This window comes from Mercenaria mercenaria, chromosome 5 (assembly GCF_021730395.1).
Source record: "Mercenaria mercenaria strain notata chromosome 5, MADL_Memer_1, whole genome shotgun sequence".
Lineage (NCBI taxonomy): Eukaryota > Metazoa > Mollusca > Bivalvia > Venerida > Veneridae > Mercenaria > Mercenaria mercenaria.
Window position 1 is genome coordinate 5228011 of NC_069365.1, and position 15858 is coordinate 5243868.

Here is a 15858-nt window from a genome sequence, read left to right on the forward strand (position 1 = left end):
TTTCAAACATGCATATGCCTATGGTAACTCAAACGATTTTAGTGATTTTTATAACATAAAAGTTTATGTAACAATTTGTGTATACCCATAGCAACTCAAACGGTTTGTGATTTCAGTTGTTTGTACTTAAATCTTTAAACTTTTTTAATGTTTTAAAAAAAAGCAAAAACCATGTTAGTAATTTTTTTTTTTTAAACCCCCCCAGGTAGAATTATTACGTGCACACCCGACGGGGGTGAAAAACCCTTAGTTTTCCTAAAGACCACTTAGGTCACCATACACTGGTTTTTCCTAAACACAAACCTGCCCGTTTTTGCAGCCAGAATACCTTTAACCCCATTGTTCGTTGTCCGAAACCTTTTGAAATAGAGACAAAAACGAAGTAAGGCAAATTTATGTATTACAACATTGACGGAAGAATTTTTTTGTACAACCCGTCAAGTTAACAAGGGTGTAACCCTTAACAGAAAGGGGCCCATACACAAACCATACGGGAAGCAACCTTTAAACAACAAGGAAGCGTCAATCGTTCCGAACAACGTAAACAAACGACTCAAAGATTTTAAAATTTTAAACCGGGGTTTTAAAATTAAATGTTTTTTTATTATAAAAGTGTTATGGTTTTGAAATTATCATAATTTATTTCATGTGTTTAATTTATTTAATTACTTTTTTTTTTTTAATAATAACAACCTAAAGTAATTTATTCTTCCAAAAATTAATTAAAATTATTTGTTGAATTTAAATATCAAGGGGGGATATTTCTTTTTTTTTTTTTAATTTTTAATTATTAAAAAGGGGATGATTTATAAATAACCTACCTTTTTATTTTGTTTTTATTTTGATCTGGGGTTCCCCTCTTGTGTTTTTTAGTTTGAAATTTTCTTTTTTATGGATAAATTAATGTATTTATTGGTATTGTGTACATTTTGTGTATTTTTTAAAAATCTTCAACATTGTTTTTTTAGTAAAGGATTACAAAACAAGGAAGTAAAGAGTAATTTAAAAAAAAAAATGTGGGCTAAACAACCCCATTAATTTTTCTTCCCGTTGGTTTTAAATTAGGCCAAACTTATTTAATTTTTTCTTTTGGTATGTTTAAAGATTATTAAAAAATTTTTTTAAATGGAAATATTTTTAAAAAGAATTTGTTTTTCTTTTATTTTTAAACTCTTTAGTTAAATAAGGGTTTTACTGGGTTTAAAACTTGGGGTTTTTAAAAGTCCGCTTTACCAGTCCCTTTCCAAGGGGCAAAAGGGCAAATGGGTTGCTTCGCACAAACAATACTTTATACTAAAGGGTACTTAAATTCACAAAAAATAAAATCTTTCATTAAAATTTCGAATCTATCAAATTATGACTATTTAAATTTACAATTATTCTAATGCGTTTTATTCAGATTTTATTTAGATTCCCAAACATATCATTATAATTTATTTTTTGTTTTTTTTATCATTAGTTCATTTTTAATAAAAAGCAAATCACACGAATAGACAATTGTATTCTTATAATTTGACCTACATCTCATATAATCATTACACTTATTTCTTAACTGTCACAGTAGTAGTAATCAATATCATCATCATTATCATCATCATCATCACACACTCATACAAATATTTCTTTTATCACAAACTATCAAATATATGACTATTTAATTTACACATTTTTATCATGCAGTTCTTATTCTAGCTATCATATCAGTATTCATCATCATCATCAGCAGCAGCATCATCATCTTATTATTTATTTTCTTTAATTATTATTATTTATAAAAATTTATTCATCACAAGACCTACATTTCGTGTAAGCATTACACTATTTTCTTAGCTATCACAACAGTAATCATCAATATCATCATCATTATCATCATCATCACCACACATCACACAAACATTTCTTCTATTAAAAATCTATCAAATATATAACTATTTGGTTTACATATTGTTCTAATGCAATTTTTATTCTAGCTATCATATCAGTGTTCATCATCATCATCATCATCATCATTATGTTCTTATTTATAAAATTTTATTCATCACAAATAGACAGTTGTATTCTTATTATTTGACCTACATCTCCTGTAATCATTACACTTATTTCTTAGCTATCACAGCAGTAGTCATCAATATCATCACCATTATCATCATCATCATCATCATCATCATCATCATCATCATCATCATCATCATCACCACACATCATACAAATATTTCTTTTATCACAAATATATCAAATATATGACTATTTAATTTACACATTATTCTCATGCAGTTCTCATTCTAGCTATCATATCAGTATTCATCATCATCATCAGCAGCATCATCTTGTTATATATATATAAATTTTTAATTATTATTATTTATAAAATTATATTCATCACCAGACCTACATTTCGTGTAAGCATTACACTATTTTCTTTGCTATCACAACAGTAATCATCAATATCATCATCATTATCATCATCATCATCACACATCATACAAATATTTCTTTTATTGAAGATCTATCAAATATATGACTATTTGGTTTACATATTATTCTAATGCAGTTTTTATTCTAGCTATCATATCAGTATTCATCATCATCATCATCATCATCATCATCATTATATTCTTATTTATGAAATTTTATTCATCACAAATAGACAATTGTATTATTATTATTTGACCTACATCTCATGTAATCATTACACCATTTCCTTAGCTATCACAAAAATAGTCATCAATGTCATCATCATTATAATCATCACCATCACACTATATTAATTTACTGAATGAATAAAGGTTTGGTAACTTGGAAGTAGAAAAGATGGATTAATCCATGTCTTTTATGATTTTACATAAATTCGAAACGTTTCATACGGTTTGCTTATGTGTTTTTCAATACATGCAACTGGGATGGATTAGTCCATCTTTTTCTATCGATATTAATATTGTATGTAGAAATTTTGGAAACATGATAGGAAAAAGATGAATTAATCCATCTCTATTTTGTGTTATGGAAAAATACTGTAAGACCGTCTAAAATGTTAAGTAAAAGGCATATATTTATCTGTCCATTTCAACTTGTAAAAACAAATGCTAATATTGACAGAAAAAGATGGATTAATCCATTACAATTTTATGGATTAATCTGTCCTTTTCTATAATCAATGTTAGCACTGCTTTAATAGTAGAACTATTAATTTTCTTCTAATAAAATGAATACATGGATTAATCCATGGTTTTGGTTTTACATTTTAGGTAAACCGACCTTGTGTATTTCACAGTCAGTAAACAGTCCAAATGAAAGGATGGGTTAATCCATGTTTTATATTAAACATGAAGTTGACTAATAATGTATTTATTCAAACTAAAATGAGATAGAGTCGGAACAATATTTTTTCACCATATAAAATAGGAATGGATTAGTCCATCTTTTTGTAATTAATGTTAGTTTGTTAAGTAGAAATATTGATTTCGTATGTATTGACATTGTAATAACAGTCCAAGATGAAAGGATGGATTAATCCTTGTTTTATATTACACATGAAGTGGATTGATCATGTATTTGATGAAACTAAAATGAGATAAAGTTGTAACAATATCTTTCCACAAAATAAAATATGGATGGATTAATCCATCTTTTTCTATAATTAATGCTAGCACTGTTTGGTAGAAGTATTGATTTTCTTATAAATTTAATGCATGGATTAATCCATGTTTTTGGTTTTACATTTTAGATAAACCGACAGTGTTCATTTCACAGTCAGTAATGACATTGTAATAACAATCCAAGATGAAAGGATGGATTAATCCATGTTTTGTATTACACATGAAGTGGAATGATCATGTATTTGATCAAACTAAAATGAGATAAAGTTGGAACTTGGAACAATTCTTTATTTCAGTCGATTGTGTTGATTATTAGAGTTTTGCTGATTGTATGATGGATTAATTTTTATGATTGTATTGGTTTTTATATTTTGTAGAAATTATTTGGAAATGACTGTGACTGAATGATAGATTAATACATGCACTTTTACCTGCAGATCTATAATAAATATTGGAGCTTTATTGTAAATGCATTATCAGCAATGGATGTTTTATTTGCAGGTGGATTAATCCATATTTATATAATGCACTTGGAATGAAATTGAAATAATAGCTAACGTATTTTATTCGTTTGTTTCTCAATGCATGAATTAATCCATGTCATAATCTTAGCATTTATTTAGAAATTTGACCATTTCCTAAATAGTCCTCCGTTATTTAGTCAAAACAAGGACACTCAAAATGGCGTATACTACCCCCAAACAGGGATTTTTTTTCGTCAAATGCCGTTTTATAAAAACATCAGTTCTATCAGAATAATGGTCCTGATAACATCTGACCCAAGTTTGAAACTCAGTCATTTCGGATGAACAACTACCTAAGTCTGAATTTAAGCATAACCTTGTGTATGCAATACATTCCATTCCATATACCGAAACTTAGAGGTCAATTTCGCATATGGGTCATGATCAGTCAATAAGTAGGTCACTAAATACAACAATAAAATTCCTGCTCACACTACAAAGGCAATGTTTTTTCTCCAACATTCATGAAACCAAACCAGACTGTCTGTTTGCCTGGAGTATACAACAGAGACGCAAGTATCGTTATATTATCTCCTGTTCTATCAGTACTACATACACTGCTTTGTCTGGCGCGGAGTTTCCTTTTGCTGCATATTGCAGCAACTTTCGTACTTGTATATATCAGTTATGACTACTTCAAAAAACCACGTAGATGTAGATGTTTTACAGATGTTTGAATGATTGTTGTCATGAATCTGTTGAGATAATTCTTGTCTTTTATATTTTACAAGTACTTTTAAGAAAACAAATGAATAGCTCGTTGATGTTACTTATACTCACTTATTTGTTTGATTATTAAGTCATTTATTTTAATGACATGAGTTCCTAATTAGTTCTGTATTGGAGCTGTCATACATCATGTATGATTATATCTTTTTGACATGCCAATACTTACAAGACTTATCCAACTGCACAATCAGTTGCGTTAAAGTAAGTCGATATATAAGTATTTATCAATGACGTGTGGACAATAATTTAGAAACTAAAAGCAAATTGTAATCATATGCTATTTTTAGTTTAACACTGATCAATTCTTTTCTAAGACTCCGTTAAGTTTGATACATTTTAAATGTTGGAAAATAAACAATGTTGTGACCTTTGCTGTTACAATCGTTTCTTTATATCATATAATCATTTAATAGACCATAACTGCTCAATTCAGACAAAAATCATCATATAATCATTTAATAGACCATAACTGCTCAATTCAGACAAAAATGATCATATAATCATTTAATAGACCATAACTGCTCAATTCAGACAAAAATGATCATATAATCATTTAATAGACCATAACTGCTCAATTCAGACAAAAATGAATTCAAGAAATATTCAACAATAAATATGTAAATCTTAAATTAACTCCTCGCCTTATTTGAAGTTTATCTTTAGGATATAAAAAGTATAAAGAAGTGTTTTTCCTAATTCATATTTATGTCGTTTAAATACGAATATTTCATACACAAACTTACTTAGAGAGCGCCGAAAGAAGTGGATATGTGTGCACACTGATTTAAAAGTTAGCTTTCACCTATAGTTTCAACTCTCATATTTTATTTCAGTTTAATCAGAGAATAACAATTGTATCCCACACATTACTCGTGCTTTGAAGCAAAAACTTGCTGACATTAACTTTAAACACATGGTCGCAGAGATCTTTGCCATAAAAATAATTGCAGCAAACCATTGAACATTTAAACTGGTGTAGAAGTTATACCCAGGCAGTATTTAATCATTTCCCTTTCACTATGAATTATTCATGATCATTTTCATTAATTTATTTTATCAAAATGCACAATATATGCATAAAGCATATTCTAATTCTCCAATTTATAATAATTGGCGCATTACAAATACAACAAAATGGAGCTTTATCAAGAAATAAAGTGTTATCAATAAATTACGCCTTTCTTATATTTTACTATCTCTTGAATTTTTGAAATTGAAAAGTTCTATTCAAAATTATTAAGAGCATCTCTACACAGGACAGGACAAATAATGTGTTCAAGGTAATATTTATTAAGCGAAAATTAACAAAGTTACATAGGGTTAAACACTCACAGATAAGAAAAAAATCCCCAATGATACGAGGTGTCATCAAACAGTTACTTGTTCAGTATAACCAAAAATGACAGAATACTGCAATAAAACATTGCATATATGACAACACGAGGTTGAGTTTCTATTCTCTATTATTCTACAATACTAAGAAGTGTTTTGTTACTTTAATATAGTACTGAAACAATCGTAACTCATATTTGTGCATGATGTATCATTTGTGCATGGTATATTATTTGTGCATGAGTTATCATTTGTGCATGGTGTATCATTTGTGCATGATGTATCATTTGTGCATGGTGTATCATTTGTGCATAAGTTATCATTTGTGCATGGTGTATCATTTGTGCATGAGTTATCATTTGTGCATGGTGTATCATTTGTGCATGATGTATCATTTGTGCATGAGTTATCATTTGTGCATGGTGTATCATTTGTGCATGATGTATCATTTGTGCATGAGTTATCATTTGTGCATAATGTATCATTTGTGCTTAGTGTATCATTTGTGCATGGTGTATCATTTGTGCATGAGTTATCATTTGTGCATGGTGTATCATTTGTGCATGATGTATCATTAGAGGACTGTATATACTTTAAAAATCTCATGACGGGATGGATTCAACTAAACAGATATACTTAATCTCATCTAGTGTTGCAAAAGCGGACTCCAAAGATAATCCATAATCGAACCCAAAAGGGGTATAAATGCACAATTGGAAAATAATCGAAAGTTTATTCATATTTGTAATAAGTACACTCATGCACTTTCAACTACATTTGTATTGATCAAGTATACAATATGTAATTAAAACACAACTAGATAAATTTTAGAAAAGATTTGACAAATGCTTTAAAAATATATTTTATATCTAAAATTATACAGCAGTCTTTCAAAGGCAAAGGCATGACTATAAGAAATATGTGCATAAAAGTAGTGAACATTTTTGATCTATATATTCGAGCATCTACACTTGTAAAGCTCCCTGGGTTTGGTGTATATGTGACCATTTTTACATTTGGGGGTCCTACATATCATATTAGTTATGCACGTTCTTTATGTCAATTCTTGTTTTGAATATCCGTGTCAGATAATTGGCGGTTCTGCAAAGAAACCTCGCATGATGATAAATATCATAGTAGTTATTTTTTGCCGATTAAAATAATAAAAATATGCACTTGTCTTGAATGTTTCTGTTTTGAAATATATTACCATTACGGTGAATGTCTAATCACTGGTATAAAAAGATGACAACGAATAAATGTAGGTTAAAGAGTATTTGAAAAATAACAACAATTTGAATTCAATCATATCAACTAAATTTGACCAAGCATGATGAAGAATACATTAAAACTGGTCTTATTTACATATAAATAACAAACGTAAAATAATTTTACTGTATATTTAAAAACTTTCTACAAATGTAAAACCGAGTTGTTACAAATGTAAAAACGTTGCTGGTGACATATGTTATGAAAAAACGTCATAAATGTAAAAGCAACATTTTGGTCACATATGTAAAATCAATTTCCTACAAATGTAAAACACAATTTTCTCAATCACCCTGTGATTTCATCTGTATGAAATAGTTTCGCCTTCATAGCCGGAGTGTTCTATACAGTGATATGTATTCTCAGAGCGTTTGGGGTATATACGGGTAAAACCTATATAATATATGCCCTGCTGAGTATAAACGAAACCGGTAGGCAAATATAATGTTACTCATGTAATGTTGTTTATATTTTCTTTATAATATACTTGATCCGGTACAGACTTTTGCATTATATATATTACGAAATTCTCGCTTTTTGTGTTCTACTTCAATGCAGGCTTGTTGCAGTACCAGTAGTACTGCTACTGAAGCCATTTAAGCAACTACTGGTACTGCTACTGAATTACGTGGTCAAAATTGGGCGACTACTGTTACTGATACTGCATTACTGTCTCAAAAAAGTGGAACTGGTACTGCAGCACTCAATCAGTACTTTGATTATTTTTTTCTTTGTTGTTTTGATTTTCAAAAAATTGTACTATTTTTATGAAATGGTGCCTTTATAACTTAGCATCTAATACATGCTGCCTTTAATATAATTTAGATGTTATGCCTTTAAGCAATCATATTTATTAACATGACTGAAGCATATATCACAGAACAGCAATTATGGGATAAACCTGTTTTGCTGTTGAATGTATAATAGCGATATAATAGCAATCCTGCACTGATTTGAGCTGTCATCAATAACAATGAAATGGTCAGTTCGCTCAGTTTTCAGTATAAATAGTAAAGTATTAAGAGTAAAGTAACTTATTTTTTGTATGAAACAGTCATTGCTGGTCTCTCTGGATATGTGGATGTTTTTTTTCTGAATTTGAAAATGAGCTGGAACAAATTTTTCAAACTACCGGAAAACACAGAGGGCACGTTAAAAGCAAAATGCTTGCATTGCCCTTCTGAAATATCTGGATCATTGAAGGTGTCTTCTAACCTCATCAAGCATTTGAAAGTAAGTAGTAGATTTTACAGATTGAATGATTATAAATATTTAATATTGGCACTGGCAATAACAAATATCAATGAAATGTCATAACTTTATGTTAACATCCCTTAGACATTGTCTGACACTGTGACAAAACAGTACAATATACAATAGAAAAAGGTGTTAATAAGAACAATGGATGCATATCATTTGAGTTGTATTCACAGATATCTATTATGCACACAAATGTGGTAATTAACTGTATTGTTATCTTTGCATAAGAATGCTGCCATCCAAAACAAACAAACACACAAGCCTTTGTCTTCAATGAAGTTTGTCAATCATGTTTGCTTTTCAATATTACAGTGCAAGCACAGGGAGGAGTATATGATGACATGTACCAACAAAGACGACGAAATCCCAACCAGTAATAACATCATATGCTCAATCGACTGACACAGCTAAATATGGTGATAATCATCCTAAACAGATGCAGGCGATAGATAAATTAGTAGAATATATAGCAGGGGTTCTGTTACTTCTATCTACTGTTGAAAGTCATTTTTTTAGACATTTGTTGAGTGTTTGAATCCCAAGTTTTCAATGCCAGGCCGTTTCAAATTAACTAATAGTCTGATAAAAGAAAAAGCTGATCAAATAAGAAAAAGAATAACAACAAACATGCACACAGCAAACTATATCTGTTTCACCATTGATCTATGGAGTAACCGCCAAATGAAGGCATTTCTTGGCATCAATGGTCATTACATCAACAATTGGGAAATGCACTCTGCCATGATTGCTTGTAATAGATTCATCGGCCGACACACCGGTGAAAATATTCGCAATGAGTTTGACAAAGTTGTGTCAACTTACAATTTAGAGAATAAAATAGCATGCGTCATATCGGATAATGCCTCTAACATGGTTAAAACATTTAAAGTGGACATTCCAGGTTTCAAGAATTCCTTGGATGGTGATACAGAGTCTGATACAGAGTGTGATGAAACTGATGATAAAGTTGGGAATGATGATGAAAATCTTGAGACTGTTGATGTGGAGCATGAATCCTTCTTTCCAAAGCACTTAAGGTGCTACGCACGTAGCCAGCAACTAGTCGTCCGAGATGCTTTCAAGAACTGCGGAAGAGAACTAAAGAAAGCACTTACGAAAGCTGCTTCCATTGTTAATCATGTAAGAAGGTCAATAACAGCAACCGAACTACTTGAGGGGGAGAAGCGTTTGCAGACGGCAACAGTTACAAGATGGAACAGTCAGCTGATGATGGTGAGATCGGTTCTGAGTGTCGATGCCAAGAAGCTGGAAGAAGTGAATGCCCCAGTCAAGCTTACTTCATTTGAGAGAAAGTTACTGAATGAGCTCTGTGAAGTGCTAAAGCCATTTGAATTTGCCACAACAATTGTGCAAAAAGAGAAGTCTGTGTCGGCAAGCTTAGCGATCCCCACAACACTGCAACTAAAACATAATCTGAAAGAACTGAAAAACACAGCAAAACTAGAACACCAAACAGTAAAGTTCATAGACATCCTAGAGGAATCTATTGATTCTAGATTGATCAGATACGAGCAGGAAGATGAGTACGTTCTTGCCACAATGCTCGATCCACGCTTCAAGCTGGACTGGTGTACACAAAACTTCTCAAAGCATGAAGATCTTCTAGTGTCCAAGCTTCGGCAGACTTCCGTGACCGAATGTGAAGAAACATCACCACCTAGAATGGTTTCCAAGGGAGACTTCTTCAGTTTTATGGATGTGAGTAATTCTATATGTATCATATACATGTAATTGTTTCAACTTAATTCAACTATTCAATGGAATCTAGCTATATCAGTATATTTGCATATTTCACCATTTGTATTGTACATTTTCAATCATCAGGTCAATATTGTTCGAAACTAAAAAAACTACATGCATAACTAATTTTACATTGACATCTTGCATAAATTAATTATTGCTTTTGTTTTGTAGAATGTCAGAAGTCCAGCTCGCAAGAGGCATCAGTCTGGAAAGACAACATGTGAAGTGGAGAGATACCTCAGTGAACCATATATCCACAGAAATGATGTGAGTTTTGTCAATTACAAATTTATTGAGGATTTAAAACTAAGGGAGATAAGTTATTCTGATAGTTGATTCATGTGTCATATTTGTATTCTTCTGACTTTTACAAATAAGCATCTGTGTTTCAGGATTCACTGAAGTATTGGTCCAGCCACAGCAAAGTAAGCCCGGGTCTAGCAGAATTTGCCTCAAAATATCTGACGATTCCATGCACCAGCGCCCCAGTAGAGCGACTCTTTTCTATAGCTGGCAAGATATTTCGGCCAGATAGGTGCCGGATGAATGACGAGACATTTCATAACCTTATAATGATCAAATGCAATTCAGAAGCTAAAAATGCATAAAAAGTTAACAAGTGTGTTGAAACTTTAAACATGAATAACTATACATAAAGTGCTGTGTTCAAGGTTAAACAAATACATAAATGATATTCTCGCACTAATGTAATATGCACTAGAGTTAAGTTAGAAATAAAATAGCTGAGAAAATGTAATGTTTTATGATGAGTCAGTTTATTGCAAGTACCCATAACAACTGACCTCAAGAAAGTAATGGTACTGGTACTGCATTACTCGCAAAATAAAAGTACTGGTACTGCAGTACTCAGACAAAATTTAGTACTGGTACTGGTACTGCATAAATGTGCAAGTACTGGTACTGGTACTTCAGTACTATACCCCTAGTACTGCAACAAGCCTGCCTCAGTGTAAAGCGTAGGAAAACAGGAGCCGTATTCACAAAAGGGCTAAGGCTAATAATTTGACTTAAGTTTTGGCTAAGTCTCAAAATATCGACTTAAGCTTATTCATCAAAAGTCTTAGAAAAAAATTAAGTCCAAAATTTGAGTCGATTTTAGGACTGGTAGCTACCTGTCTTAAGTCAAACTTAAGTCAAAAACAAAAATGGCAACCCCCAATGTTATTATCCAAGGTCGAGTTCTACAAAGAAGACCGGTAATAATTCGTGACAGGTTGAATCCTTTAAATTATATGAGAAAACGGAACTTGTCAAGAGGTACAGTCTTTGCCGATGTGCACTTACTGAAGTATGTGGCTTGAATGTGGACGTTTTAGGGCTACAGCTAGGATACACAGCTTACCTTCTATGTGGAATTCGATTTTATGCCACCGGGGGCTTCCAAATGGTCATCTTCGATGTCAATAATAAAAGCTAGGCATGTGACTGACATTAAGCGAGCACTTGTAAGACAGGGTCACACGATACATTTTACGGATGCAAATGATTTAGTGCCTTCCATTAAAATAATGCATAAAGTGTACAGACGAACACAAAATAGCCTAAACGCCTGAATAAAGTACATTTCACCAAGTATTCCGAAATGCACGTGAACAGTTTCAAATTAACAATGGTCCAGGCCGTGAGAAAATCAAACTAATGCGTTTTGGTAAAATACATCGCAGTCTAAACTGCATCCATACTGTTCGATTATTCATCACAGATAATGTTTTTCACTTTATAGAATAGTGCGCGACGAACTTACTGATATATGGTGGCTGATTTCTGCCAGTGTTGTTCTGTCCTTCTGGCGCTCCCGCCATAACGAAAGAACGACGTTTTCACATTTGTCGTTGTCTTGTTCTGTCGTTCTGACGCCCCCAACAAAACGACGTTTTCCTCTTTTGGCGTTATTTCGTTCCCTCGTTCTGTTCCCCAAAAACGTCGTCTTGGCGTTCTGTCGTTCTGGCGCCCCAGTCAAACGACGGAACGAAACAACGGCAAATGTGAAAATATCGTTCTGGCGTAGAGAATACGCAGTGTTAGTAAACAAATCCGAATGAAAGAAGTATGAATTCTGAGGGTAAATTATGGCGCCCGCGCCATAACGAAAGAACGACGTTTTCACATTTGTTGTTGTCTCGTTCTGTCGTTCTGGCGCCAGAACAACAGAACGCCAAGACGACTTTTTAGGGCGCCGTTTATAAGTTATAAAAATGATAATTATATCTTTCTCTTTTTACAATAACAATAAACATAATGACGTTTGTTTTTGTACTGCAAGGATCAAATATACAGTCAAAGTCTCTAACTTCGCAATGACTATTTGGACGAGCCCAAAGCAGAAGGGTAATCGATTATTTGCATGATTTAAGTACGAATTTTTATTTAATACAATGTAATACTGACAGGGGGACTTCCATAGAGCGTTAGGCTTTTTCATTTCTATTGTATCGTTGGTTTGAATCCCACTGTCATCTATATTTTTTATACCTTTGTTATTTTTACTATTTTAGCATTTTTTATATTTCAGTCACATGTGTTATATTTTACTTCTTCATTGATATATTTCTAACAATGGCTTCCTTGGTAACACGTTTAGTTTGTTGAAGGGCAGATTGCGGCGCGCTATGTGCCAAGATTATCTCGGTATCAAACTGAATAAATTATGTATTCATAATACGATGTATTTACACAAACTGACGACCAGTCACCTTTAAACATAAATGAATTTAACAATATTTCTATTATCTGGAAAAAAACATATTCCATGAAATATTAATGATTCTGATCGTTACCCTAAAAGAGAAACAGGAAAATAGAAAAAAAGAAAAGAAAAAATGCACTTGCGTGGATGCGAACCTACGGCCCGCAGAATTCAACATTTCAAGATGTCAATGCTTACCACTGAGCTATCGAGACTGAAAAAATATAAGTATTATTATTGTTTATGTACATGGTTTACAGTATTGTCTGTATGTATTGACCTGACACTCATTAGTTAATCTTCGCCAATATTTTCGGACGTTTTCGTTAATTTACGCAATATTTGTATTCCGAAAATACCTATATTACTAAAGTTACAGATACAGTTAACCGATGACACGGTGGCGCAGTGGTAAAGTGTCTGACTTTCAAGCATGTTACCATGAGTTCGAAATCACATTAAGTCATTTTTTATGTAATGTAATGCTATCGATGTCTGTTCTATTGTTACATTACTTAATGCGTCATATTTTTATGAGTTTTAATTGCTTCTCTTGTAGTATTTATTTTCTGAAAAACGCTGGTGACAAGTACTTTGTATTTTTTTATAAGATACTTCTAAAACCATTTCTATTCCACTTTTTCTACAACGGTTAAATATGCTAACATTCAGAAAATAGAACATAAAAATCACGATACGTTTGATCCGATAAGTGATTAGTTTGCATATAAAACTTATAAAAAAGCCGGTCAGACACAGGACATGAACCCTAAACCCTGAGGTTGGCAGCTAAACGCTTTGTCCGCACAGCTACCTGCACATGTTACATTATCAAGGAATACAGGATGTTTATTGATTTGTACGTATACACAAATTTATACTCTAATTTAAGACATTTATCTGCTACTTCTTAAACCTCCAGTTGCAAAAATATTTTGGTACAAGCAAAATTTGTTGTTTGATGTTGTATACACGACAATTTTGTTGTTTGATTGTTCTACCGAGAGGTCTTCTGAAAGTTTTTCAATCCAATATATAGATTGGCAACTAGAAATATTTAAAAGTGATATATATACCAGAAACATATATGTGTTTTCCTACAATATATGTACAATTAAACAACATGAAAATGTCAGTTTATAAAAGTTTTCAGATGGAAAGGCTGTTTAATTTCATTCTAATTATATCACAAATATTATTCATAACATATCTTTATACCGGTGTAATAAAACCTATATTTTCTTCGTGTTTAACTCGCGTTTTTTTTTTGTGCGGAACCTACATAAGTCTTGTGGTCCTACCTAGGGACAATTACTTGCCTGTAAATGACACTGATGCGTTTAATCGTTTCAAATCTTACTAACACGCAACATTGCATTCTTCTTCTTTCTTCTTCTAATTATTTTTGTTATTGTTATTATATTATTTTCATTATTAGATTAGTAGATTTACTCAGCACCCGTCCATTATGCACAAGTTTACATACAGAGGCAGGCACTCCGGGTGCCAAATTCATCCACTTTCAGTACAGGCACAGAGCGATCTGACTAGAGCAAAACAGCGGAGAAAGTCATAGAAAGAGAGAAATCGTTTAGAAACAGACATTTCTGACTTACTGAACCTTTTTAATCATTACAGTGCTTAGTGTATTACACCAGTACACACGTAGCACTATTTCACTGGAAGAACCAATGCACAACTCCTACCTAGGTGGTCTACTCTAAAGAGCATCTCATAAATGTCAAGTGCTTGACTGGTATTTGAACCCTGGACCACTGGATTGAAAGTCAAGCGTGTCACAAATATACTTTATTTCACCAAGATAATTATTTCCAGACCGGATTGTAATATAATCAAAGGACTTTTGCTATAGAATATCAAAATGATGTAAGTTTCAAAATTCCAAATCAATTTAATTAACTGTTTCCTTTTTAATTCTCAATCCCATGAATGTGTTTTTTATTAAATATATTACCTTCCTTTTTTAGAAGTATTTTATTTGAGTAACTGAAGGAATCATATGTGAGTCCATTGCAGGATGTGCAATTTTGACATTTCTTGAGATGTGCATTGTACCTAAGTCCTCAAAGTAATCTGCAATTTTATTTGGGTTCTTTCTATCATTTGTACTTAACTGACTCGTGCATATCACGAATATGAACTTTATCAAAAATTTTAACAAAAAGTTAAAAATGGGCATAACTGTGTCAGATTTCAAAGAAAGTTATGGGGATTGTTTCTCCTTGTAAATACTTTGATAGTGAAGAACTATTTTAAGTTTCAAGTGAAAAGTTATCACAGTAACGGAGATATTTTACTTTAGATAAAAAATATAAACAAAAATTTCTAAGTTAAAAACGGGCATAACTAAATTAAATGTCACTAATCGAAATCAAACTTTTTTGATGGAAACAAGGAATACGTTACTGTTTCTTTTTTTGTTTTTTGGTTTTGTTTTGGTTTTTTTCATATGGTATCTAGAAACATGACATACAACGGTTGCAGATTGGTGTCATCAAAACTTTTTATATGTCTGCTTCCCCAGGCGACAGTAGTTAACTGATCTTCAATATGAGGAATGAAATGTACGAAAAGTCTAGAGAAATGCGTAATATTTCGTTGCTTTCACTAGTATCGGTGAGAATCCCATTACATTTAGTATTATCAAAGAACTATT

The 15858-nt window shown here is 31.9% G+C and overlaps 2 protein-coding genes across 2 annotated transcripts in view; both read left to right on the forward strand.

Moving 5' to 3' along the window:
• The window catches only part of LOC123556321 (uncharacterized), a 139501-nt gene that overhangs the window by 15420 nt on the left and 108223 nt on the right, over positions 1-15858 (forward strand). The gene's annotated exons all lie outside the window — the stretch shown is intronic.
• Positions 7339-11207, forward strand: LOC123556322 (zinc finger BED domain-containing protein 4-like). Its single transcript, XM_045346944.2, has 4 exons — positions 7339-8683; positions 9023-10429; positions 10646-10741; positions 10867-11207. Exons 2-4 carry the CDS (start codon positions 9260-9262, stop codon positions 11080-11082), a joined length of 1482 nt encoding a protein of 493 aa, XP_045202879.2. The 5' UTR covers positions 7339-8683; positions 9023-9259; the 3' UTR covers positions 11083-11207.

Bases quoted from the DNA above. Each gene is read 5' to 3' on its own strand.
- LOC123556322 (XM_045346944.2), top strand. From the start codon at position 9,260: ATGCCAGGCCGTTTCAAATTAACTAATAGTCTGATAAAAGAAAAAGCT. The intron at 10,430-10,645 runs GTGAGTAATTCT...TTTGTTTTGTAG, and splicing joins ACTTCTTCAGTTTTATGGAT to AATGTCAGAAGTCCAGCTCG. The intron at 10,742-10,866 runs GTGAGTTTTGTC...TCTGTGTTTCAG, and splicing joins CATATATCCACAGAAATGAT to GATTCACTGAAGTATTGGTC.